The sequence below is a fragment of the Candoia aspera genome, chromosome 1, assembly GCF_035149785.1.
Source record: "Candoia aspera isolate rCanAsp1 chromosome 1, rCanAsp1.hap2, whole genome shotgun sequence".
NCBI classification, from domain to species: Eukaryota; Metazoa; Chordata; class Lepidosauria; order Squamata; family Boidae; genus Candoia; species Candoia aspera.
Window position 1 is genome coordinate 172171781 of NC_086153.1, and position 27950 is coordinate 172199730.

The window sequence follows — 27950 nt, forward strand, 5'->3', positions numbered from 1 at the left end:
AAGAAATATAGTCAGGAATATACTGTGTTTTCTTTCACAAAACTCAGTAATTGGGACCTGATTCTACCTATCCAAACTGAACTGTAGAGTTTAATACAAAGTATCACACAGAACTAAAGGCTTAGCAACAACTAAGCCTAAATTGGCCTTTCCCACCTTAAGTCCCCAAATGATGTTTGACCACAACTCCTATAATCATAACAGCTTGACCAATATTCAGTGTTGATAATAACTGGAGCCCAGCATCTGGGGACTTGAGATTAGAAAAAACTGCCCTTACTAAATATGTAGGCAGATCTAATACCTTATGCCTTCTTGCCTCGCCAGGTCAAGTGACCCAGACCTTGATCTGGAAGTTAGACCACCAGCCCTTGGGGCAAACATACACTCAGAATACAAAGTCAGAAGACTACACTCTGCAGAAGGGTTGGGTTCTGGCAGAAGAACATATGAGCTACTGCTCATATGAGGGTTGATGACTCTCAGTTGTGTGCTGGGAGGAGGCTCAGTATGGAATATTTACACCCTCTCTTACAGTTGGCAGGTTGCTGGAAAGAATTCTTCTGATCCAGCTGTTGGTTGCTTCACTATTGTCTGCTGTGTTCCCTTTGGTTTCTTGGCCTGTCATTTGATCAAACCTCTGCAATTCCTCTCTACTTTGGTATTTTTACTGAGTATGTTTTTGAAATGCTCTTGTGTCTTGCTGCTATGTATGTTTGCCTGTGGTACTGAAAACAAACCTAATTCTTGCCATTCTCTCTGCTGTTGGTTTTCCTCAAATGTCTACTGCTCTGATTCCTGGACAGCTGCATAGCCTGTCTTAGCTTGGTCATTTACAATCATGTAATCAGCTCCTTAACAACTCAACTACTGCAGGACCAGGAAAGTTAAGACCAGAATTCTCCTTCTGGTCATCCAAGTTGAAAATGCTCCTCAAGTCTCCAGAAATTGCCTTAGACCTGGACAAAGGGAGACCCCCAGCGTCAAATGATATGTAGCTGGCAAGTCCAAGCAAGCAAGGATGACCAGGATTTCAGGAAAGGATCTTTACTGCTAGACTGGGGTGAATACAGAAACTTGAAAAAATGTCAAGAGTACATTTCCAGCCTCAGTTATAGTAGGTTAATTAAGATGGAGACTCTTTGGAACACTTTCCCCCCACAATTCTCAAATCTGGACTTGGTTGCCTCTTCTAAGATACACTTTCAAATACCTTGTTCCTCACTTTCCCATAATCTCTCACACAGAGAAACAGCACAAGAGCAAAGAGCTTGGGACTCAGAAAAAAAAAGAAAGTAGCTAGGATGATCTACCTGGCAATGACTAACTCTATTTTTGTGCATTTAAGGCATTTAGATAAAGCCAAAGGAATTTGGAAAACCCACTCAGATTATATAAACAAAACCCATAGTCTCCAAAGTCTTCCATTTCAGAAAAGTATGCCTCAAGTGTCCGGAGGAATTTGCAAGTATATTTTAAAGACTATCATGGTCATGTGACTGAGAATGAAGAATTGCCTATGAAATGCATGCTCCAGAAAAAATGGACTATTTTAATTAGACTGTGCATATGATAAGCCAACAACAGCAAAGAATTGCAGCCATAAAATTGATTAAATGTGTGGCACAGAAAAAATGGGACATAGAGATCCAGATGCTTTTTTGTAAATCGGACAGAGAAGGCGCACTTCTGGGGTCCTGAGGGATGACATTGTTTAATCGAAGGAACCCAGGGTTTGCTAACCCTGCCAGATTGAATCGGCCAGGCAGATACTATACTATGGGAAGCAGGCGGTCCCTCAAGGAACCAGGTGTCAGGATGTTAATCCTGCCATGGTGCCAGGAAGGAACATCCTGCCCATCTATAAAATCTACAGGGTCATTGGGAGTACTTGGTGGTAAACTGCCGGATTTGCAGAGTAGTTGAGAATGCTTGCAGGGAGGGGTTGGGTGTATTCACAGAGCTGCAGACTGCAATGATCAGAGCGCAGCACCGAGCAGTCCAGCACCGAGGACAGATCAAAGGGCGCTGTTGTCGAGCTGGTTGAGTCAGGCTGGAAAAGACCTGAAAACTGTGAGACGAGGGGAGGGACTGTCAAGCCGTAGACACCCAGTGGGGCGGGGAATCTTGATGATTTTAAACTGCTGGCTGTGTGGGTTTTCTTCACTCGAATCTTTAAAGTTCAATGGATCACTAGCTTTAATAAAGAACTCTTCATATCCTTACTGGCTTGCGCTGAGAGTTACTGGTTTAACAGCTAAAGGATCATGATTGTCACACCAGGCCATATGCCATGTAGAGCTTTATAGGTAATAACCAGCACCTTGAATCACACCAAGAAGCAAACTAGCAACCTGTGCAGCTCACAAAATATCGAGGTATGCCCGTCACTGCTCGTGCCACTGCGCTCTGGACCAGTTGGATCTTTCAGGTGGTCTTCAAGGACTTCCCCCATGCAGAGCAGACTGAGGTAGTCAATATAGCAGAAGTGTTTCCATGCCTAGATTCTGAAGTGATAGAATGGTGCTACCTGATTTTTGCACACATAGACCTACTCTCTGATAATAGAGACGTTTTGACCTGAACAGCTACTGTGTTGTGTGAAACAGCTTTATTCTGGCAGCAAACATGGCCTTGCCCTCTACGCTGCTACAGCACTGAGCCCCACAGTCTTAATTCTGAACAAAGCTGAATGCACACATGTCTATGCAACCTCTGGTTTCAAATGGGGGATATTATTGCAGAATAGGGTTTTGATGCTTGACCATGTTATTATTTTTTTTCCAAATCATCCCATCAAAGTACCTCAGTGTCAGTTGGCCCTGGATTGCCTTCTGGATAGAACTGCACTGTGAAAATTGGCTTGTTCTCATGCATAATTCCCTGCAGGATTAAAAAAATAATTATGTTAGTCTTCTTCCTGGGAACAAAAATAATTATAAAATGTGCTTGTTGGGAAACCCTGCATGCAATCAAGGCTAAACGTTTGATACACTTTAGAGGCAGAAGTGAAATTTATTACACCTTTAAACTGGGTTTTGTCCAGTAAGCAGATAAGCAACTCCTTAGTGAATATTTACAGTAGATTCAGCCCTGAAATGGACACCACAGCATCTATGAGATTTATTGAGTTCTGCACAGGTTTTGAACTGGCTCTTATCCTGCCATTCATACCACCCTAACAGAAACGTTACCCGATCCCAGTTCTATTATAGGAGAACCACCTATGTATATTTGGTCTAGCATCTAAAATTAAACCCTGGATTACTAAGATAAATACTACCATCTTTTTCATGACTGCTTTTCACAAATGGCCTCTGAGTTCCAATAAATGCAAGCTGCAGATCTGAATAGCTTTCAGAGGAACAGTAATCACTTCTTTCTTCCACCATGCCTTGCTGCAACTTTGGCTTCCATCAAGTATGCTCTCTAAAATATTCCCATTTCAGCTTAAGAGTTTTACTAACTACAGAGGGGGATTGCCCCCATGTCCAGAAGCATTTCTCCTCTCCCCACTTCTTTTTCCAACATACAGACAGATGCATAGGAAATCATACGCCTATACACTATTTTGGATTTTTGGACTGGTCCCTATGAAAGTATTTTCTTGCTAACCTCCTACATAGACAGTCCAGTAAATTATCCAGTAATTCATTAAAGATAAATATTTCACTGAGGAATGGGGAAGGAGCCTTTAAGAATTCATGGGATTGCTATTCTAAGCAACATTGATGCCAGCTTGTTCTTTGATGAGCAGAATCTAGTTCATCCTCCCAGTCTCACCAAATCCTTCAGACACCCAGAGAAGCAAGCCTTACCTCGTTGGTCTGATCATTTGCATTCACAAACAGAGGCTTCCAGCCTGAAGGGAGGGAGTTGCCATCAATTGCATATCCATGATTCTGAGCAGTGATGAAAGCCTGTCCATTTAACACGTTCACAACTGGCTGATTCTGTCCTCTGAAAAGTTAGGAGAGAAGGAATGGTTTGGTATGCGGGGAGCAAAAGGCAAGGGAAGATGACCACGATTAACTGTTGTTCTGCCAAACTTTGTTTTGCAATTTCTTAAAAGTCCCCCCCACCCCCGTGCGCTTTGGGAAAGAGCCTGTTTTTCTACCTTATTCTCAGGGTGTTTGAGAATTTCTTTCAAATTTCTTTTGAATGCTGTTTTTGAGATTATTTCATTGGAGGAAGTAAAAAAGAAGATACTAATGCTGGGACATTACACAACCTGCCATTATTCTGAAGCATTCCTGTTTCTCATACTTTTTTTTTTTTTGGTGCTTTCGAGTCATTGTTGACTCCTGGTGACTGCCTGGACTAGCCCCTTAAGTTTTCTTGGCAAGAATTTTGGAAGTAGTTTGCCCTTGCCTCCTTCCCAGGGCTGAGAGAGTGGCTTTTTACCTAAGGCCCAGGCTTTCTACCTAAGGCACGACTAGAACTCACAGCCTCCCGGATTCTAGCCTGATGCCTTAACCACTGCACCAAACTGGTTCTCACACTTAGCAACCTGTTAAAAAGCTCCCTGGTGATATTTTCCCTTGCAAGAATGAAGCATGATAAGCCAGGGAAGTTGCACAGCCCTGGAGAAATGGCTGCTCAATGAGGGACAGGAGAGCACATGATCCTCGTGGTGACTTCGTTAACCAAAGAGCAAGAACCACACTTCACACCTGAGAACATTTCCACATTCTCTTCTGAAATAAATTTTGAAAGGAAATCTTATTTCAATAGGTTGAATAGAACTAGTAGGAAAAAATGCAGGAGCATTTCTCTGCAGCAGAGCACTACATTTAATTGTATTCATAGGCCAGAAATTCTACTGTTTGTTACTGCTCTGCAGGGAAAATGTTAAAGCTAAAATAAAATTACTTCTCCAAATCATGTTCTGGTCATTCAGTGTCTTCGTAATCTTTGTTAGTTGTTTGTTTTCCAAGGCCAAGACAACTGACCATGATTACTTGTAAATAGACCATATTGCAGTGATATAATGGAAAGAAACCACTCAAGATCCACAAAATGAGCTTCTGAGATCATAGATGCACCTTCACTAGGTGTCTTCTGCATGATTATTTGCTTTTTGGCAGTGAAGGGGCCATTTGTTGCCATTGCTGCTGCACTGAATGGGAAAGGGTAACCCCAAACGCTGCAGGGTGAAAGTTACTGACTGAATTGGTTGGAGATTTTTGGCAAATGGGACTTATTCCTAAGTTAAACCTATATTAGAAAAGAAAAGGTGTTGTTCAAATTCTGCATCTTTTAAGTGCTCCTGGAACCCTTGCTTTCCCTCTGTACAGCTATCATACACTATTAGTAAGTCTTCTATTCTCTCCACAGGCCGGTCTGTCCACTCTACTCTTACCACAGTGAGAGAGTTTTGATTGAGATTCAGGGGCTTCAGTCTGGCCAGTACAGGTAGTCCTCATTTAACGATCACTTGTTCAGAGACCATTGAAGTTACGATGGCACTGAACGAGGAGACTTACAGCGGGTCCTTAAGTTGCAGCCGTCTCAGCGTCCTCAAGGTCATAAGATTGTGATTCAGGCACTTGACAACTGGCTTGCAATTATGACGGTTACAACAGCCCACAGTCATGTGATCACCATTTGCGACCTTCCCTGCTGGCTTCCCACAAGCAAAGTCAATGGGCAAGCTGGCAGGATGTCACAAATGGCGACCACATGACATCCTCACTTAACTACCATGTGGGATTTGGCTAACAACCGCAACTGGCCTGCTGGAACTGCTGTTGTAAGTCGGCGCAGTCACATGTCATCAAGTTTTACGACCACATCGCTTAGCGACGGAGTTCCCAGTCCCAATTACCATTGTGAACTGAGGACTACCTGTAACATAAAAGGATAGCGAGTGTAGGCCAGACACTAGCTTTGGAAGCAGCAAAAGACACAATCCAAGCAAGATACATACATTACTTTCTACTATATATGGAATAGTCTGGCTGAGTTCCTCTCAGATAGATTTGTGCTAAATGATAGTTAAAAACACTCAAGCCTCTTGGTTCCTGGACATGTGCACACATACCATAAGTCTCCTACCTGTTTGCCATGGGCATTTTGTAGGATGTTGCCCCAGCTGCTAAACCAGTAATGAGATTTCCCATACTGGTTCCAAGCAAAGGCTCCTGGCGATCATTTTTAAGAACCTAGACAGGAAAGACTTTTATCAACAATGACTAAAAATGAGTTTTCACCTAGAGATTTTAAAAAAAACTCTTTCTGGTTATAGGCAGTATTTTAAATAGATTTCTAAACAATCCCCTTTTTAAAACGATATTGCCAACTTCTTCCTTGATAGTAATTTGCACATATTTAATAGCTATGGAAAAGGAAATTGCACCAGGGCACCTTTTTTAGTTCAAAGAGTTACAGAAAACCTGCCTTGAGGAACTCTTCTATTGCATGCATTTTCGTGGAGAGGTCTGTATAAGCAGCAGAGCAAGCAACCCTCATTTAGACTGGGCTAGTTCTTGTGTCCCACCACCACCATTGAAGCGCGATGTTGGAACTGAGATTAAAAAATGAATACATTGCCAGATTATAAACAATTGCCATGTAATATCAGTTAATAAACTGTTTAGTAACTTAACAATTCCCTATGGCTTTTATTGTTTTATCATATTAGTGCTGCATATTTTAATCACTTTTCAGTTGTTTAGAATTTTATTTGTTGATTTGCTCTGTTGAAAACCACTGCAGGAAAATACATTTTTGAAGAGTAACATTTGCTGCTGCTGTTCATTTGCTTCAAACTCTTTGTGATGCAATGGACATCAGTTTGTGAGAACTGTCAGTACAGTAACTGCTGCTTTGTCTACTTGTGAGCTCCTGTTTCTGCTATCAGTAACAGTATCAGTCACTTATCTTCTCTCAACCTCTTTTTATCTTATCATCTTTCAGCCTCTTTTTCCATTGCCTTTGATTTTTTTCAAGTATTTTCCAAAACACTCAAGATTTAGCTTGATTATTAGTGCTTTCAGTGAGCAGTCTAGTTTTACTTCATCTGGTATCAAGTTATTTGTTCATCTTGTGATCCAAGGTATTCTCAGCAATTTCTCCAGCATCACAAGGCATTAATTATTCCTTGATCACCCTTTCTGATGATCTGGTTTTCATAACCATATGTTAAAATCATAGCCTTGACAATACAATCTTTGTTGTCATTGTGATGTCTCTGAACTTCAGTATTTTGCCTACTTGTTCAAATTGCAGACATTTCATCTTTTCTTGTACCTATTTTAATTGTTTAGAATTTTAATTTCCGATTTAAAATTCCCTGTGAACCTAGGAAGATAAAGTCTGTTACTGCTCCACCTTCGTCTATTTCTATTAGGTTGGCATTGCCCGCTGACATACTGTAATCTTACAAATTATTAAAGATGTATTTAGCAGCAACCTAGCTTCTGTATTCTCTTCTTTCCCCTTCAACAAGAAATTCCCTATGTCTTTCTCACAGCCAGCCATTAAGGTGTATCATCCCCATATCTGGGATCACTGATATGTTTTTCTAGTGACTTTAATTGCACTTTAATCTATTTCTTCTAGAATTTCTCATGGTATATTCTGCATATAAATTAAATAAATATGGTGATAGCATGCAACCTTCAGCACTCCTTTCCAAGTTTTAAACCATTTGCTCCATTCTAAACGTTGCTTTCTAGTCATCATACAAATTCTTCAGTTGGCAGATAGGGTAGTTTGGTACACTCATGTTTTTAAGAGTTAACCACAATTCGTCATAGTCTAGACAGTCAAAAAACTTAGTATAATCAATTTTAAAAAAGGTATCTTTTTGGAACTCCCTTGCCTTTTCCACTATCCCTCAGATATTACCAATGTGCTCTTAGATGTTCTCAGAGGCCTCTTCTGAATCTAGCTTGCTCATCTGGCAGTTTTTGCTTGATGTATTGTTAAAGTCTGGATTGTATGATCTTGAGCATTATCATACTAATATGTGAACTAAGTGCCGTTGTTCAGTTTTTCAACATTCTTTAACAGTGCTCTTTTTAATATTGGAATATAAATTGATATTTCTACTTCCGTGGCCACTGCTGGGTTTTCCATACTTGTTTACAAATTTCTGTTAACACTTGAGTAACTGCATAATCTTACATACTTTTAAACAGTCTGGCAATGCCAAATATTGTTAGCAATATTTATAGCACCATTTGACATCATTTTCCAGAATGTATGATTCTGGTTAAGTAATCAAGCCTTAGTAGATATCAGCAGTTTTGGGATGTTTTTTATACATTACTGCCAGATATTTGTGCAAATCTTCTTTCTCCATTATATCTTTGCCTGCTTTGTCTTTAATTGTGCTCATCTTTGCATAAAATTTTCCCTTTTTTTTTTAAAGTTTTCTTAAATAATATCTTGGCCTTCTCCCTCAATTGTTACCCTCAATCTCTTTGCATAACTTATTTAGTTATAACCCCTGTCTCTTCTTGCTCTTCTCTGGAATTTAGTTGGGCAAATTTGTCTCTGTTGCAATTTGTTTTCTACCTTTCTTCATTTTTTTTCAAGGGTAGCATTTTAATAAAATGCCAACAGAGAAGCAAATCATGGGTAATGTAGTGCAACAGCCTTTTAACAAAGACATTGATTCCAATATTCTTTACCTTTCTGACATTTTCAATTAGTTCCTGTGCTTGGGTTGGATCACCAGGGCCTCCAGAAATGAAAAGTCCATCATAGTCCATGGAGGTAAAATCATGATTCCAAGGCACTAAATGCACTTCAGCACCTCTCTGGCAACAAAAGAGGATGGACAACCACAAAGGCCATTAGGTAACTCAATGGTTATGGGCAATGCAGCTAATAGCATACGTTATTGAGTCTGAATATGAGAAAACTCCACTCAAATCCAGCCAAGATAGATTTGGTTGGTGGCAGGCAAATGAATACAAAGGAGACTTTTCTCTATTCTTAATCACTGTAGTTGTCTCTGAAAATGAAGTACACGTAATTGAACATAATATTTATCTTCAGAGATAACCATGTTAACTAGTATCCCACTAACAGACTATTTCTACATGAAGAATTCTTAATTAACTATATACTATACAGGTAGTCTTTGTTTAGCGACCACAATTGTAACCAGGAACTTGGCCATTAAGCAAAGCAGTCGTTAAGTGAAACCGCGACAGTGCTTATGATCTTTCTTCAGCTTTCCTTTGCTTTACAAACTGCAAAGGTCGTAAATGTGAGGATTGGTATCAAAGTAACTTTTTCATCACCATTGTAACTGCAAACAGTCATTGTCTGAGCCAGTCGCTAAACAAGGTCTACCTGTAATTTATTTAAAATAAAATCTTGAAAATAAATATTAATCTTGCAAAGTTGTTTTCTGGATAAAATAAAGTGAGAACACTTTGTATATAAGTATGAGCTCCTCTGATAAGTGGAGAAAATCTCTGCAGTAGTCACAGTTGGCTTTCTCAGTATGGTAGCCCATTGTGAGAAGAATGAATGAACTGGTACTCTGTTCCTTTCATCCTTCCCCTCCCCATTAATATGTGCATATGCACATACATATACACACACATTCAAATGTCAGTATATATCATCAGACCCAATAAGAACTTAATGTGTCAGTGTCTGTATTTCAGACTGCCACAGCATCAATAAAATGCTATTTGAGAAACTAGCAAGCAGGGCTTTCCAGTTAGTCCTGAGCAAACTGATAAAACCACAGATACATAGACAAGGAGTCTATTATTTTTTTAGACACATAATGATTTACCTTTACTAACAAACGAACAGCATTGTATTTCAGTCCACAATCCACAGCTACAACTTTGATTGGATTTCCTTTGCCGTATATTCTGACCTCCTTGACACGTGTTAAGAAAAAGAAAAACATTATTGTACATTTATTTATTAAGTAGAGATTTGCATGAGGTGCAAATGACTCAAACCAAATCAAACTGTTTTTAACTGTTGTTTTAATTGTTTTAACTGGTTGTTTACTGTACGCCACCCAGAGTCACATTTGTGAGATGGGCAGCTATATAAATCAGATAAATAAATAAACAGGTTAGGACAGGGTCAATATTTATCCAAACCTTTTGATGAACTTTGCTTTATAAGAATCACTCCTGAATGTATCTGAATTTTTTATCTGAGCATCAGTACTCCCTGAAAACCAGCATCTTCTGCAATGTAATATATATCCTGACTTTCTTCCGTTAAGAAGCTTATGGCATCCCACAGAGAGTCCCCAGCAATGAAGCCCTAATTTAAATACTGGAAGAATGTAGGCTTCCTTAGCCTGAGGAAGGATGCCCCCTCATATGCCTTGGGATGTAGCTCATGCTACAAACATATTGTGAGGTTCTTTATACATATAGGTATGGATAGAAGTATACATTAGCATCTTCCTTGAGTTGACTTTCACTGTTGGCAACAATACTGCAATGACCTGCTATTGCCTTTTTCTAGGGTTCCTCTTTGTATGGTTCCAATTAGTATCATCACTGCTGTCTGTCTGGCACAAAGGGGAGGAGGATGCGAAGGAGGAGGCCAACTAGTGGTATCAGAAGCTGTGATTTTTCCTGGTATCTTCTTCAATCGTTTTTTCATTTCATTACCCAGTGATTCAGTCTGTGAAATGCCCCAAAGCTCTGTGTAATTATAGAGGAAGGTAGTACTGAGAATGTCATATTTTAATATTTTAAGCAGCTATCTTCTGTTCTTGGCATGAATAATGAAAATAGGGTCCTGTTGGTTGAGAATGAGGAGCCATCTACTCCAGATGCCTCTTCCCTGGAATGGCTATGCAGAGCCACATCAGCAACCCATGAGTAGGAAACGAAGGCTCCCTCTGTACCCTGCTCTAAACCCTTTGCAGTAAGAGATATTCAAATATACAATTTTTAAATTGAATTTTATTTATGTGATTTATCCCTTCCTCAGCCTGGAAGGGACTCCGGGCAGTTTAAGTTAATCAAAAGCACAATACATAAAATATTTAGCTATCCTAACTAAAATGCTGTATGTTCCTCCATTACATTTTCTCATCCAGACTTCCCTCAGCAACATCCCATCCATTCTGTGCTGGGTTAGAACTTTTCTTATCTCCAGCCGAAGTAGCTGTCTGTGCTGTCTACAGATAATAGGGGATGTAATTCAAGATATCTGAAGGGCACCAGGCTATGGAAGACTGGTCTAATCCATCTCTTTTTACACATCTGTGTTGTGGCTATCATTTCATCCCATCTTATATAGACCTTCATGGAAATTATGTAATGTGCAAAAAAATAAATCCCTTTGAAAATCTTTTTGGAATCTACTGCCCAGTGCTAATTTCACTGAGTGGCCATCTTCTAGTATTATGAGGAAAGTAGAAAGAAATTCATTCTATCCTTTTTTAATTCATGTTTTAATAATCCTCTAATCATGATTTATGTGGTTATAAAATAGGATCCTGCTCTTTCAGCAACTTTGTGCAAAATTATTATCATATGCTCAATGTTCACCCCTACTACCCCCACATTGATACAGATCAATTGACAAGTTATTCCTAAGGCTGCCTATATTTAATACATTTTGTATCTTTTCCAGCAATAAGCAAGTCAGCATTCCTCATCCTCATCAAATCCATTGAACCTGAGACAACTCTGATTTTAAGTGCATACTTTCCCAAAGTCGATGTCTGATCTACTGCTGAGCAAACTATTTTTATCTGTTTAATAACCCCCTTTTAATCAGGGTCTTTTGACACACCAGTATGTCACAGCTGGAAGGCTTCATGAAAAGATGATAACCTCCTATCTGAATCATTTCACAGGTGAATTACCACTATTGTGGAAGAAAAAAGAAGCTTCTCAGAGAAAAAAACAGACCTGAAGGGAACATACGAACTAGTAAACCAGAAGTCCTCTCTGCAGCTTAAATTCTGGGCCTCATCCACAACTCTGTTGCACTCCTTAATCCCTCCAATCTCCAACGTACCTGGAATCCTAAGGCTACATGCCAGGGGAAGTCTCAGTGATCCCCAGACAACAACTACAGACTCATCATTTTATAGTTCCTATAACGAGGAAGAAGGAGAGGTCTTACTGTGACAGTTCTGCCACCATTTCCTGGTCATAAAAAAGAATAAACTAGCATTACATCTTGGGCTGAAATCTCTAGTTCCTTGATATGGAGGAAATGGCACAAATGGACTTGTGCCAGTGATGTCATGACCCTCCAAGAAATCAAACCGATCAAGTTCAAACAGATACCACACAACATTCCTTATTACAAATGTTACTCAGCAAAGGAGGACCACTGGCTGATGCAGAGGAGCAGAAAGCAGTAAGATTTACCACCCCTAATCTGTTCACACTTTTTGATGTAAAACTTTCAAACTTCATATATGGACAACCAGATTAAAGGGGGGGGGGGTGGGACACAAGGAAGCCTCCATCACATCTAACTTGACCTTCATTCATACCCTGTGGAAATAACCTCAGACCTTTGAAATGTCAGGGATGCCAGGATTAAATTTACTCTAGTCCCCAGACTCTGCAAATACAGAAAAAGAAATAAAGAAAATTAGATAATTTGTTCCACGGTTTCAATATATTCCCACAACAGCTGCCTACTGCCATTTTGTAAATATTATCAGACTTTTCTAACCTATTATTGATAATAAAAACTCCTAAATGTTATCATAGATTGATTTATATGAACACTATTTCTTGATAGAGGAAGTGCTGGGCTGGACAGCCTTATAATTTTAAATTCTAAACATAAACAAAAACATAAACAAACGAATAAATAAATAAAGATCATTGTGTGCTATAATTGAAGAGCTTGGTTAATTGTCAGCTTTATTTGTGATGTTACTTTATAACTCTATAAAACAAAGTTGTAAAGATAATGGGATCACAGGAGTTCTGTTCATCTCATATCTACGTCTGCTATTTTCAGCATCTTTATAGCACTCATTCTTTGTACTGGCACAGATGATCAACAACACCCACTTCTGGTGCTAATTAATTCTGTAAAATAGTTAGAACTGGAACATAGGTTTAGATCTTAAAGAGTCTTTTTTTCATTTTATATCCATCAAATATCTTTTTAAAGATACCCAACAGAATATCCATTTACCTGGTAAAAAAAAATCAGTTCTACATACAATTGTGAAAATAATTCAGCTAGCCATTTGGTGAAACGCTAAGTTCATTTACTCAGCAGTAAATCCTACTGGGCGAACTGAGCTTATTCCCTGCCCAATATTCTTAGAACTGCACTCATTCCAACATCCTCAGCTCTGGGTGCAATTGTCTTGGGGCTAAAAAGCTGTATGAGGAGGTCTCAATTTCCTCAGGAGCATGGAAAAAGAAGAAACAGTGGAATCTTAGCTTTAAAAGTTATATGAACTGACACATTTCAGGCTGAATGCAAACACAGAACCGAAGACTCTAGCTTGAAAGAGAAATGTTCCTGTTCTTGAGTAGGGTTTTTATCAGCAGTGCCAAAGTCAAGCTTCTTGAAAACCATGGGTACTAAACAATGGGGCCTCAGGAATGGCATCTCAGGAGCTGGAGTTGTCAGGGAAACCAGCTTGTTCCCTCAGCTGCTTTTAGAGAGTATATAATTAATGTTATACTTCTGTTTTATATAGCTACGTATATTTGCTTCACTTTGAAAAAAATAGAGTTCTGTCTCAATCACATTTACACCTACTGTATAGAGTCATACAATGTTTTCTCAGAAAAGTTGGGGGCTAATTTAATTTCTGTTATGATCATGCAAAACGTATGACACAGTTACAACTTACCCTTCACTTATATGAAGGATTTTGCTGCATGGGGCATAATGAATTGAAAGGGAAATTAACTGGAACAGGATCGTGTTCTAATTCAGGAAAATTAATTGAAAAATTACTGATTTGGGATTGGAATTAATTTAGAGTGATTTTGTTGGAAAATTAATTAGCCTGTCTTTTGGGGGAAAAAATCAGCAATTATTTCAAATGTTGGATCTATACCTATAAATTTGCATTGTTCCACTTTTTCCCTTCTGAAAAATGTTTATCTAATTATTCTTGGCAGGACAGATCTTGGCCTGCCTTTTGCCATGTTATCTTTTTTTTTTAAGCTAACATGATGGGGAATAGTTCACACAAAATTGCAATTAGTGGTGGCAATCCTAGGACTAGGCAATATAAGTTATTGCAATAAGTAAATGTATGTTGGGTTCTGCTAGGGATTTTTGAAGATTTTCTTGTGTCCATACTTTTATGCAAACAGAATTAATAATTGCAGCTCCAAAACTAATATAACAGCATTATCTTTCAGTTTTTGACATGTTTATTACTCCAAAATCCACACTGTTTCATTAGCTAAATATTTCAGGATGTGTAACTTCCTTTCCCATGCTATACCAGTCTTCTAAGCAAGTGCATGGGTAGATATAGCTAAATCACATCCTACCCAAATTCATCTGTCAGGTTGATTTTCTTTAGAACAGTGCTTGCTCGCTTGCTTATTTGTTTATTTATTTATTTATTTCAATTTATATGGCCGCCCATCTCAAAACCATGACTCTGGGCAACTAACAACAATTAAAAATACCATAAACAAATCCCTAACAATTAATATATAATTGGCAGCTGAGATAAAACCAAAAAACCATCAGATCAGCATCAACATAACCATTTCACAACCATAAACCATTCAGCTTATGTTAAACAGGTACTGCAGAAATCATCTGGAAGACCCTTATCAGGGCATCAGAGATGCTCACTGATCCATCTGAATTTCCCTTCACCCTATAAATTCTCTTGTTTAGTTAGTCTTGCTTTGTCTTCAATGGTTGTGCAATTCAAAGGAGCCAAGAGTAATTGTCTTGAGAGATGAAGGTTTCAGTTAAGTTTCATTTTTTTTAAAGCAACTATCTATTTTTGAAAGTAACTGGCTCTTTTCTGCTTAACACTTCAATAAATGCAATCAAATGGAAATTGGAGTTGATTTAATCTTTCTCCCTAACTTGGAAGTAGTCTTATACATGCCACAGACCTTACATGATTGTCAAATACATTTTGGAGAAGCTCTGCAAAATGAGCCATGGTGGCTTTACAGTATACAAAAACATGGGTATAGCATTCTGTCAGACATCCCATTTGATGTAGGACATAAATAAAATCCACCACATATTTCTTTTCAAATAAAACAGTATGTATAGTATGCCAGTGCAGAGTCCCTCATGACAAAGGCAACAGCCTCTGATTCAAAAGGTTTATCCCAAAACAGTTGTATAATTGTGTAGTAATAACAGAAAATGCTCCCTGTGATATCTTCCTTTCATAGCCAAGTTATCAAAAAAGTTGAGGAAATTCTGTCCCTCTCCCGGGATGAAGATAATTGATTTCAGAGGAAATGAAGATCACAAATAGATGATGGGAACATCTGGCCTGGCCTTCTTTCCAAAGCTAGGCCCATTCTAAGCAAATGACCCTGGCACCATGATGGTACTTGGCCCACCCCAAACAACGTACACAGCTTTCAAAATTCACACAGCATCTCATATCATGATAAGGAAATTGGGTAGGACAACAGAAGACGCTGCTGTACTTCTATAATATCTCAACTCAAAATGGAATCTTTACCTTTGTTGATACTTCAGCAATTAAGTTTTTCTTGTTTGGATCCAAAAATTCCACAGGGTGACCCTCAAATTCAATCTTTCCAAGAATAGTTCCCTGTTGAATTAAAAAATATTGTTATCAGATACCGATGAACAAAGGACATTTTCATACCACCAACCTTCTACTTCCCCAAACTCTCCAAAGCAACTCTGTGATAACTCTGTATTGCAAAGAAAACATCAGCTTTGCCCCAGCTTCACATAAATCACAGCAGAGCCAGAAAAAAATACAATCCAGCTCTCAAAATCATCCACAGTTGCAGTGGTCCAAAGCTGGTTCCAAATCAGCACAGGGTGCTTCTGTGGAGTGTCCAAAATCTATTAACAGCTGAAACAGTTTCCTTACTTAACCATTTTTATACATTCTAAAGATTTGAAGACAACTGAAATAAGGAGCAGAAACAGTCTGTCACAGGCATAACACCATCCTGACTAAGAGTTCTAGAACCATCTCAAAATCCCAAATTCTTCGGATCGTTTGTAAAAGTTGAAGGAGCGAGAGACCTATGAGGTTTATTGCCACCATGGTCTGATTTGATATAATTTCCCATGCCCCTTCTTTTAAAAGAGAAAAAGAAAATATGTTTGCCTTGTATTCTGTCCCAAAGTCCATTTATTTCTATTAAAAAAAAAATAGTAATAGAAAAAACAATTGTGTTTTACAAGGTATAATGGATATAAGTGAAAGATTTCAACTCAGGTTGCTTAAACCAAGCAAGAATCATTTTGGAATGTGACATTAACAGTCTTGGGTTCTTCATATTCAGAAGTTTATCATTATTATGTTCATGTGCCGAATTAATATTTCAGTTTAACCTTTTGATGCATTTTTTTTGTCTGGGGGTTTCATGCTTTTTAGTTTTCAAGGGAAAACCAACTTGACAATTTAGCTCAGGAAAAGCATCAGTAGAAAAGAAAATAGTTTCTTTCGTTTACCTTTTCTATCTTGCTTTTTACTTTAATATCCACCCAGAGAATATTATGATTAAGTCAAAGGTTTGGGAGCTATTTTGTGATTTTCATTTATCCAACAAAAACATTTGCTACGCCAGCCATCTGCAGAGACTTTTCTAAATGGACCAGTACAACAAATCTTGGTTTGTCTACCTTGTCTCGGATGATTTTAGAAAGCATCCTGGTGTCAATCCCATAAAGAGCAGGAATCTGAAAAAAACAAATGCAGGCATACTAAAAATTAAAAATTGGAACTTGTGGCAATTCCACCTGAATATGGTAATTAATTCATTTTGTGGAAAATCATATTGGCCAAATATCAACTGAGCAAGATCTTCTTGGTCTCAAAACACAGACAAGTTCAAAACAGATTCTTTATATCATATTGTACAGCTCATATTACTTCCTTTAAAAAAATGCCATGTCGGTATTGGTTGAATATTTTAAGTGCATTAGTATTCAGTGTAAACTGCTATCGAAGATGAGCTTTCATTCTTTTTCACTCATAGCAAAGAAACAACCCATCAACATACAAATATTTAGAATATGAACCCATACGATGAGTAATAAATCAGCAACGTCATAAGAACTGGCCTTGAAAGCGCCACAGATTAATTTCAATCCTGTACAGTTACTTTCATCTAGAAACCAGTCAACATAGCATCAACATGATCAGTAACACAAGAGGAGATAAGGGGGTGTTTTGGCATCATTATTCCTGTTAAAAGAATCCTGGGCAATGCATTTCTTGGAGGAGGGGTGGATCTGAAGTGTACATTATAAGGATAGGTTGGACTGATATCACATCATTTCCATAATTTCTCTCAAAGACTCCCTCCAGGAGGGAGAACCAGGAAGGAAGTTGCACTATCAAGGTGCATTCTTCCCCACTGCAGCAAAGAGAGAGTAAGAGGGGGATGAAAACTCTGATTTTTTAAAAACCCGCAAAAATCTGCTGAAGGCCACATTTTCCAGGTTGTTGTTGTAATCTAGTAAAGTAAGAATACAAAACAGACATCTTCCTTGATTTGTATAATACAGTAAAACACAAATCACAACTAACATTTTAAAAAATACATTGCGTAGAAAATATATATTGTGATGCATCACCTTTTCTTCTTTCAGCCATTCACCCAGAGTCTTGACTGCCCGCCAGTGACTGTATTCATTGCTGTAGTCTAGCACCAGGAGGCCTGAAACCTATGAAGAAAATGTGACTGTAAAACTATTTTAAAATTATTTTAAAGTAATGCCTGGCAGTAAAGTATTAATTCTGAGTCTGTTTTACCAAGGGCATAGACTAGAGGATTCTGAAAATATCCTTTTAGTGATTACATCTTACCAAAGAATTCTAAAGTATATAATGCAGCCACCATTGGCACAACCAGGAGTTTTTGTTTAAAATAAAGCAAGGTGTTTTTGAACAAGGTGTTGGTTTTTTTGCTTACCTTGATGCCATCAGACTCCAAATATCTACTGAGGCCAATTTCATCTAAAGCAGCTGTGTCAGGGACACCACCATTTCCTATGATGGGATTGACCAGTGTAATGATCTGTCCGCAGTAGCTGGGGTCAGTCAGGCTTTCAGCGTATCTGGATTTAGTACAATAGGAAATTATTTTTTGAGATTAAAATCCACACAAAATTAATGCTCCCTGCCAGACTAGCAGGCTACAACACCGAATATAAGAAACCAGGTTAACCGCTGTGTTGATTTAGCTGAGAATATCAATGCTTTCTATATTGGAGAAGGGCAGTCAAATATTGCCATTTTTGGCTATTAATTATGATTAATCGAATGATGGAAGAAACTGTAATCAATTAATTGTCTATGAACAATAAGTACCTAAAGATTTGAAGGGCAGAATTCCCATTCAGTCTGATACATCATTTTGTGCAGGTGATAGCTACTAAGAAGTGTCCCCCTCCAACTCATGAGTTTCACTTTTATGTGGATATATATCACAGTGCTCAGGAATGAAGTATTCTTGGTGTCTTTGCAAATGCACCAGGATTTTTCAGGATGATTTACACAGGCTAAATCTAATTTATTTCACTGTTATTTAAATTATATATAATTGAATTGCTACATTATTTTTCAAATATCAGCAAGTTACAAGAGGCATTTTTATGGGATGCAGACTTCACTCTGAAAAGATAGATTGTTGCACACAGGAAAACACTTTAACTAATCCAGAATGGTAGTGGGCTGATATCAACAATTAAATGTGTTAATCAATTGAGAGAAATGATGCGTCAGATTAAACAATTGGTATGAAATATTGCAGACTATGATTTTGTATTATTTGGTATATGCAGATTTTGCCAATGACTAAAACAAATTAGGTCCTTAGTTCTAATGAATGATTTCTGTAAGCCTGGAAGGTTATTATAAAGTAATGCTGTTGAAGTTAGCTGGGTAGTTTTGAAGTACATGAATTATTATTGCAGACCTAGACTCCTGTTAAGTGTGAACGCTTTTATATTAATTATAGCCACTGGGCCAATAGCTACTAAAATAAAAGTATAGATACACGGTTGCTTTTTCTAATTTCAATCTGATATTATATTACAGAAAAAATATTTCAACAAAGCAAAAACCTTTACACAATATAATTTGCTGAATTTTGTATCTCCCTATATTGATATCCTATGAAATCCAGTATTTAAAAAGTCATTAGGTCTCTATATATGCAGGGACGGGCAGCCTTTTTGCTAGTGCTGGCCCAAAAGGCTTTCAGATCAGCTAAAGATTTGTATCACACCCTGTTCCCAGGCTTGTAAACATATTGGCAGAATACTAGTGGGAGGATTATCAGACTTAACTTACATATTCCTTAATAACTCTAGCCATTTCTAAAATTATTTAGAATTTAGAGTTATTCGAAATCCATTGGTTTTGGCTGGCATCCAACAGGGAAATCTCAGGAAGAGACTCTCAAGGAATTGACTAGTAGACCAGGCATATCTGGATAAATGTAGTTTCTATCATTTGTAGCTGGACCACATACCTCTCTGTACTCCGGCTTCTATGTGCATCCTGATGGGGGTTGCTCTAGCCTGGGTATTAACACCCCATCATGTTCAGCCAAGTTTGGTTTATCCTAAGTGACCTGAATAGCACAGGATTTACAATGTGCCAATGATACTTTTCATGCAAACTCTGGGCAGGGTGGACTTTCTCATAACCTCTGGAACTCTGATACTGATCCCTGTGAGACATATTCTCAATACAGTGAGTGGTTCATGAGAAGCAGCATGAAACTGAGGTCCATTTTTGGGAGCAGAGGAGCAAATGCATTTGAAAACAAGCTCAAAAATGGTCTGCAAATATAACATTTTCTGCCAATAAACCATCTTGTTGAAGGGGAATTAATCCTTCAGGTGCAATTTAGCAGTGGTGATGCAGCAAAATAAATTACCCATCATCTATCATGGTAGAAAAAAAATAGTAGTGCTCTCCATCATTCTGATCTATATGAAATAGTTATTAGATGGCAGGTATATTAACAGAACTAGTATTTAGCACTGTCAAAGAAGCACAAATTATTATTTTTGGATGCAAAACCTTGCAACCAAATTTATGTACTTTAAGTGCTACCGTTCCCAGTGAAAGTATTATAGGGCTCTTTCTGTGCTGTGATGATTTCACATATAAGAGAGCAGAGTCTGCACAGAATGTGGCAGTAGTGCTTTAATTATTTCCCAAACTGATCAAAAGGTCGGAGTTTCCTTAAGTTGGAACATTTCAAAAGTTCTGCTCCAGATGGAAGAACTTATTCGTCACATTTCATATTTCTAAAGCACAGGACAGATAGAATAACCACATAGAAAAGCTGGCCAGGATTGAACATACGTCATTTAAAGGTGGAAAAATTGTCCTAAATATGTTTTGAATATGTTCCTTAAACTTTCTGATGCTTTAATTTCTCTTAGAGCTACCTGAAGTCCTCTGAGAAGGCCTCAGAAACCTTCTTATTTACCTAAAAGCAGTAAAAGGTGATTCACAGTATTATAAGTATGATTGATTGATTGATTATAGTCATCATAAGAGATAACTTTAAACCGATTTACTATTCATATATAGGTTGAATTAAAAGGGTAGTAGGTAAAAGAACAAGATGCATTAAAGGCCAAATTACATGGGACTGGAAAAACAAATAGTAGAACCCTGCACTGAAGCCACATGGCTCTTAGATTAGAGCAGCAATTGTTTCAGGTAAGACGGCAGTTTTTTGCCTGCAAAGTTGCCAATTAACTGTGGGGTTAGCCTGCAAGGAAGTACAGCACTCCAAGAGAAATGGTTGACAGCACATGAGGGGACAATTGGAGATTATTTTCCAACCACAGCAAGAAAACATATTCAGAGGTCAAATTTCAAGGGGATGGAGGTGAGAAAAGGCTGACATTGTCACTTCTGCCCTCAAAAAATAGCTGCTGTCCTGTTCTGATGATGGGCCAGCTAGGCAGTGCAGATAAGTCCTAAGGCGATTCATCTAATCTCCATCCTGTCTCGAAGAGTGGCTGCCCAGCTAAGAAGGCAATAGCCTTTTTGCCCTGTTTGCTCCCTTGCAAACAATATAAAAGTATTCAACTGTTTAAAACCTTTAGCTGCTGTAAATCAATCCTTGCTATAAGTTCCCTTTGAGAATCACCTAAGAATGAATAAAAACAAGGATGTACTACGTAGTGCAGGAGCAAAGATAAAACTGGACAGAGGCCTGAAAAGGTAGAAGGCACAGACAAGAGTTCTGTATTATTAGATAAAAGAGAGCAAGTGAAGGCAGACAACGGTGAGCAGCCAAAGATGTGATAAATCAAGGTGAAAAACAATTTCAGTAGGAATCCAGATGAAGGGCAATTAAATGGGCTAACCCAAATAACAGCATAGAAGTCCAGGGGAGAGCAGCAGGGGAGAGAATGTTTTTGAGCTTGACAAGCAATATGCTTAGGGAAGGAGGTTGCTTTACAGCAGCTAAATTAGGCAACCAGAAAAACCTGGATGAGGTGTGGTAAGCGTGGGGGGAATCTGCTGAACGCTATGAAAAAAATTCCTTCCCCTTTTCTCCATTCTCCTGGGAAAATTGAAGAGCTGATTGCTGAGCTAAAAAAAAGGTTGGCTGCAACATTTCCAGTCAATGCTGTGCTACTTTTTCCCCATTCTGGGAATCCTGATTTCCCCCAATAGTCGTCGTAGGAGGGCAGCTGGGTTAGTCTATGGTAGGCAACGATCAGAAAGAATCCGGTAGCATTTTTCCCACTAACAAATGTTATTAAAAGGCATAAGCTTTACTTTTCTCCACAAACATTTTTCTCCATTTGGACTTTCCATTACTCAGCCTGAAAAAGTATTCTTAACATCTTTTAGTTAATAAGATCCTGCTAACCCATTTCAAGAGCCTCATCTGGCACAGAGTGGTAGGCGGCAGTATTGCAACCGAAACTCTCCCCACGACCAGAGTTCAATCCCAGCGGAAGCTGGATTCTCAGGTGGCCAGCTCAGGTCAACTCAGCCTTCCATCCTTCCAAGGTTGGTAAAATGAGTACCCAGCTTGCTGGAGAAGGTAGCAATTGGGGAAGGCAATGGCAAACCACCCCACTATAGTCGGCCAAGAAAATGTCACAAAAGTTGCATCCCCCCAAAGGGTCAGACATGACTTGGTGCTTGCATAGGGGACCTTCAACCACCACCACCAACCCATTTCAAGTGCAGATGGGTTTTCATTTTGTTTAAGAATAACAAGAAGCTTTGTTTTTAAATAGTTTCATTGGCTGGATAGAAGAAGGGAGAAGACGATTCCAATTTTCCCTTTTCTTTCTACCTTTGCAGCTTTTCTCCATTCCCCAGCCCTTTTCTCACACACATGCACATATAATGTTCGTGTGTGTGTGTGTAATGACTTCCCATGCTGCTGCAGAAAATTTTTAAAAAATCTGGAGTGGGCTCCTTCTGGAAGATGTGGAAATACTGGACTGGTTCATGCTTAAATTGTGAGGTGATTTTTGTCTTTGCATAACTTAACCGTACAAACATATTTTAAAAACCTGGCTTAGGATTACATGAGAAGATTGCTATTATGTCTCTGAGCCTTTAATGCTGGCTTTGAAAGCACTGTTTACCTGAGTTGTGCCAGAGATTGACCAAAAAAATAGGACAACTTGATAATTGTCATAAAGAGACTTTCTGGATTCAAATGGCACCAAACCACACAGTTGTCAACCACATGGGTAAAGCCTGTCTCTATGATTTAGGTTATGATTTAGCATGTTGTGTTGCACCAAAAAAAAAATGACTGAATAAACTGTGGTTAAATTAATCACAGATAAGCATGTCGCATGAACACAGCCATTGTAGATGACTGGGAAGTAAAGTAAAGCTTTATGGTGCTCAGTTCCTCTAGCCCCTCACTAGGAAATTGGGAAGAAAGCCAGCCTGTTGGTGAGCCATTGCTTCTTAGTGTTGCAGCAATTGGAAAAGGCAACTCTCCAAACTTCTCAAATGGAAAAAGTGAAGGAAGAGTGAAGTCCAATCGCCAGAAGCTGCTGCTATAAGCTTGACAGGATGTTTTTCCCCACATTGGAGAAAATGGAGAGAGAAACCAACTCTCCCAGAGCCACTGCTCCTTCCTGCCACAGGTCCCCTTAGTAAACGTGGTGTTGGTGGATGAGGCTTTATCAAGAGGACAGGGCTATGGAAAGTCAATCATAGGGCTTCCAGAAGTATTCCTAGAGGAGAGAGCAAAATCAGGCTAGGGTAGGCTGCTCACCTCTTTTTATAGGGAGCCATGGCATCTGCATTGTTATCTTTTTCTTAATTCCATGGCAAAGGCAGGCTGGATGGAAGGAAGGGGAGAAGTATCTCTACTATATATTTTTTCCTGGCTAAGAGGAATAATAGTTAAGTCCAAATGTAGTTTGTGGTTCATAGAGAAATTTGGGGGAGCAGGGAAATTTACCAAACTGAACTGGGGAAGGTTGAGATCACATAGAATGAAAGGGTAAAAAATACAGAATTGTCCAAATGTTTGGTGGGCAGCATCTCATTCCATTAAATAAATGTGGATACCATTTTATTAGCCCTGTAGTATGACCAACAGATTATATGCTCTTACCCAGCAAGGCCAGTATTGAACACAACTTCCCCAGCTGTAGAGGATGGGTGACCAAAAGAGTAGCCTCTCATCCTAGTGCCATCTTCCAGCACCAGATTGGCAGTCTGGGCCTAGAGGAAAAAAGCCACGATAATCAGCATCTCATTATTCACATGTACGCAATTACTTCTAAATAATACCAGCTTCTGTCATCACTCTCCAAGCCCCATTTTACTCTTGATAATTCTGTCATCTATAAGTGAGCTGAAAGGGGGAGACTTTTTCTTGCTGTGTTATATTTTACAGTTAGGTGAGGAAAACCATTACTCTACATTAACAATAGTATATACTAATAAAATTCAATGTAGCATGTAAAATGAGTTAGGTACTCATTAACAGAATTCAGCTTGGACTCCATTTTGTAAGTTTTAAAACAAAAAAATCTTCCTCAGACCAAGTGGGAGATTTGGTCACAATAAACAATAGAAATACAGTAAAGGTAACAATAAAAACAATAAAGCCTAATCCAGATAACAGGTGCAGTAAGGTTGTATGAAATAGTAACTATTGTTGCTAAAAAATACAGAGGGTATTGACACTTTGCAAAAAGACTACGGCTGTTGCAGGAAACAGTTGTGGCACATTTCTTGAGCCCCATCCTGGCCAATGTACACGATGCTCAGTCTGAAAACTGAAAAGGTCTCCTGCAAATTTAAGATTTCTGGAGTTGGGACCCTGTCTAATCTGGGGATAAGAATGATAGATATAACCACAAGGGGGCTGACTTGGATTTAGAACCAATCTATAATAACTGTATCGTGATAACAAAGATATAATAATCATAATAATCATAATAATAATACCAAAACATCTGGAGCACTACTTGAACACCATTGGCACTGACAAAATCACCATCAGTCAAAAGGCAGCTTTACTTGGAACAACTTACATCCTGTGACGATACCTTCAGTATTATTAAACAACAACATCTGCCTATCTCAGGTCCTTGGGAAGGGCTCTATAGGTGGACAAAAATGCCAAATCCAGCCTAAACATCTGGCTGACTGTGCAATCAGCCATAATAATAATCTGACTGGAGCCCTTGGAGCAAGACCCAAAGGACTCCCTCGAAATTTTGAATGTATTGGACCTGAACACCCTAATTTTACTAAAAATTCCCTGCTTGGAACTGCTTATATCCTCAGACACTACCTTAATAATTCTTAGGTCTTGGTTAGGACTTGAATTATTAAGTTTTCACTGGTCTTTGTGAATTCTAATTGTAGATTACAATAACAATAACAATATGACCAACCATAATAATAATTGACAAAATCACCATCAGTCAATTGCAAAAGGCAGCTTTACTTGGAACAGCTTACATCCTGCAACTATAACTTTAATATTATTAAATAACAACATCTGCCTATCCAAAGTCTTTGAGAAGGACTTGATAGGTGGACAAAAAAGCTAAATCTAGTCTAAACATCTGGCTGACTGTGTGACCAACCATGATAGATAATTAATGAGAAATTGTCAGAAGAAAACAAGGAAGTTTAATGAATCCTCTAAAATATTTCTGCACCTTTCCAGAGCTATAAGATTTAAACATCTTAATGTGATGCTGAATTATATATATAAAACTTGGAATTTATTGGTTTATAAAGAACTTTGGAATTGCTGAGCTGTACTCAAAATAGAGTTTTGCATTGTTGAAAAGAAATGACCATTCTGGCCTTAAAAACCTGGACTGAAGATATGTTTTTACTCTCAGCCTTGACATAAAGGAAAGACGGATCCGTGTGTTTCCATGTGGACATGGTTTTTATTATTTAAGAACCATTTTTTTTACATTGTAATATATATGCACATTTTGTTTGTTGGGGGTGGATGGTATAATTTTGTTGCTTGGATATACATATATGAGAGCCAGTGTGGTGTGGTGGTTGAAGTGCTGGACTAGGAGTGGAAAGACCCAGGTTCCAGTCCTCCCTTAGGCAGAGAAGCCAGATGGCTGACTTTGGGCCAGTGACATCCACCATGCCATGCTGAACCAGTGTTTCAGATTATGGTCCATAACCTTCAGTACAATGAAATTCATCCTACAGTGGATTAATTTGGGCTGCATGTACACATACACATTTTGTATTTTGCTGTTTTTCTTTTATTTTTTTGTATATTATAGCAATAGAAATAGAGCTTTTAAAACCTTTCCACAGCTACTTCCATTGATAAGTCCCCACGTTTTCATCATGAATCACGAGTCTTTTCTATGTGATTTGAGAAGATAGAGTTCAAAAGCTCTAGCTGGCCAAAGATGTGGCTGCTATGTATTTGCAACAAGCACAAGCCCTTCAGGTCTAACAGTACTCACATTTTGTTGAAGTGTTAAGGTAATATGCTTGACACAGTTGTGTCAGCTTCTAGAGAAGCTTATGTCCCACCTCATTACTTGGCTTGGCTTTCTGAAGGGAATGTTTCCATCTTCTAGTCTGAGGTCTTCATCATTCAACTAACATTTATTTGTTACATACATATCCCACATTTCCTTCCGGAGTTCAAGATGACTTATATGGGAATGTCTCTTCATTCTGTCCCTCCGAAAACAAACCAGTGAGATATATTTGGCTGGGAAGAGTGGCTATAGGTTTCCTAGTTTTCCTTGAAGACTAAAACAATCAATTAATTTCTTTATTTCCATGCATTCATTGCTCTCAATCAAGGACCTGATAAACGTGTTATATTCTCTCCCCTAAAGTAATTAAAACTTCTAACATGGAGCATCTACAGGCAGAATTTTCATTAGTGCACAGAGCATTCCTGCATTTTTCTCAGGCAAGAACCACACATCTTACGCTACGTGTATTAATACCTAGTGCAAAACTCTGGCCAAGAGCTGCAAAGGTCCTTTGAGGAGCAGCCCAAGGGCTGCACCACAAAAAGCAGTAGATAGGGTCAGGACAAAAAATTAATCACATGATTTTGCATTATAGTTATCTTTAAGCATTAAAATACAGTTAATTTCTCTCCAGTCGTGTATTTAATAATTTTCCCTTTCTGTCACATTCAACACTGCAATCTAGTAGCAAAGTTTGGAATTTTCAGGGGCTGCAGTCACAGCTTCCAGGAGTTGCATGTAGCCTCAGATTTTCTATCTTTGATCTACTGGATCAGAAATGGGCCTTACATTTTTAAAGCCTCTGTTTCAATCCCTTCACTTTCACCAACAGTGACCTTCACATGACCACAGTCTCCCTCCTTTAGCCTCATTTCCTTGCCTACAAATGAAAATAATGCTGATTTAATTTCTAAATCTTTCTTCTGAGTTAATGGCACAATTCCCTAGAGTCTTCCTTGGAGAAAATCCCTTTGAAATCAATAGCAGTTATTCTGAATAACTACAATCAAGATGTACAAGTGTGTTATAAAATTCTGATTGGTGTTAACAAGCAAAAGGTTGCACTATTTGATCCTGTTATTACATTGCCCAAAGGGCCTTGCACAGCATCTTAGCATATTTCCAGACAAGCAAATACTTTCATGTTTCTGATTTAGCATCACCATTATTTAAGAACAAACTTGTTTATGCAGCATTCCTGAAGCAATTATTTTTCCTTAACATGCAAGTGTGCACCTTACCATGTGTCCCTCAGTTGATATGGTGCTGTTTTTTAATATATTCAGTTTTAATTTACAATTTATTAAATTATACTGGCTAATCAGTTTCCTGTAAAAAAGGAGATGGTGGTTTCCACATGGCTAAAATGTCTTCGGCAGATTCATGTTTGCTGAACTGAGGTTCTCTTCCCTGCCATATTTCCCTGATATATTGGCATGTGCACTAATCTTTATACTATAAAGAAAAGAGAAAAGAGGACTCTTATGACCATTATAGAATTCTATCATTTGGTTTTTTTATTTTATATTACACTATTCATAATTAATGATATGTCACTAATATGGATGCAACTCAACGGCATATAGTAATACATTTGGATTTCTTGTTTTTCTAAAAGTGTAGCAATCTGCTTTGTCCATAAGGATTTTTAAGAGAAAAAATCCTATGTTTTTTTTAAAATGAACATCACATAAAAAGAGAACAAACTTTAGAATCATGTGTTCAAAGTTATTAGGAGATTCATCTGCTCATTGAATAATGGATGCCAGTTGGCATAAAATAAACTTTTGTGGAAGAAAAATACGGCTATAAAATGAAAGATAGCAAGTGAGATATCTCTGAAGAGG

General features: G+C 38.3%; 1 protein-coding gene across 1 annotated transcript in view; it reads right to left on the minus strand.

Annotated features, from left to right (window-relative positions):
* The window catches only part of CPS1 (carbamoyl-phosphate synthase 1), a 136623-nt gene that overhangs the window by 97496 nt on the left and 11177 nt on the right, over window positions 1-27950 (minus strand). Inside the window, exons 2-11 of the mRNA XM_063317918.1 lie at window positions 23727-23836; window positions 18063-18207; window positions 17725-17814; window positions 16768-16824; window positions 15623-15715; window positions 9764-9853; window positions 8640-8768; window positions 6058-6164; window positions 3819-3960; window positions 2806-2883 (exon numbers count right to left, since the gene is read on the minus strand). Of these exons, the coding sequence (XP_063173988.1) occupies window positions 2806-2883; window positions 3819-3960; window positions 6058-6164; window positions 8640-8768; window positions 9764-9853; window positions 15623-15715; window positions 16768-16824; window positions 17725-17814; window positions 18063-18207; window positions 23727-23836 (1041 nt within the window). The remainder of the gene's footprint in view (window positions 1-2805; window positions 2884-3818; window positions 3961-6057; window positions 6165-8639; window positions 8769-9763; window positions 9854-15622; window positions 15716-16767; window positions 16825-17724; window positions 17815-18062; window positions 18208-23726; window positions 23837-27950) is intronic.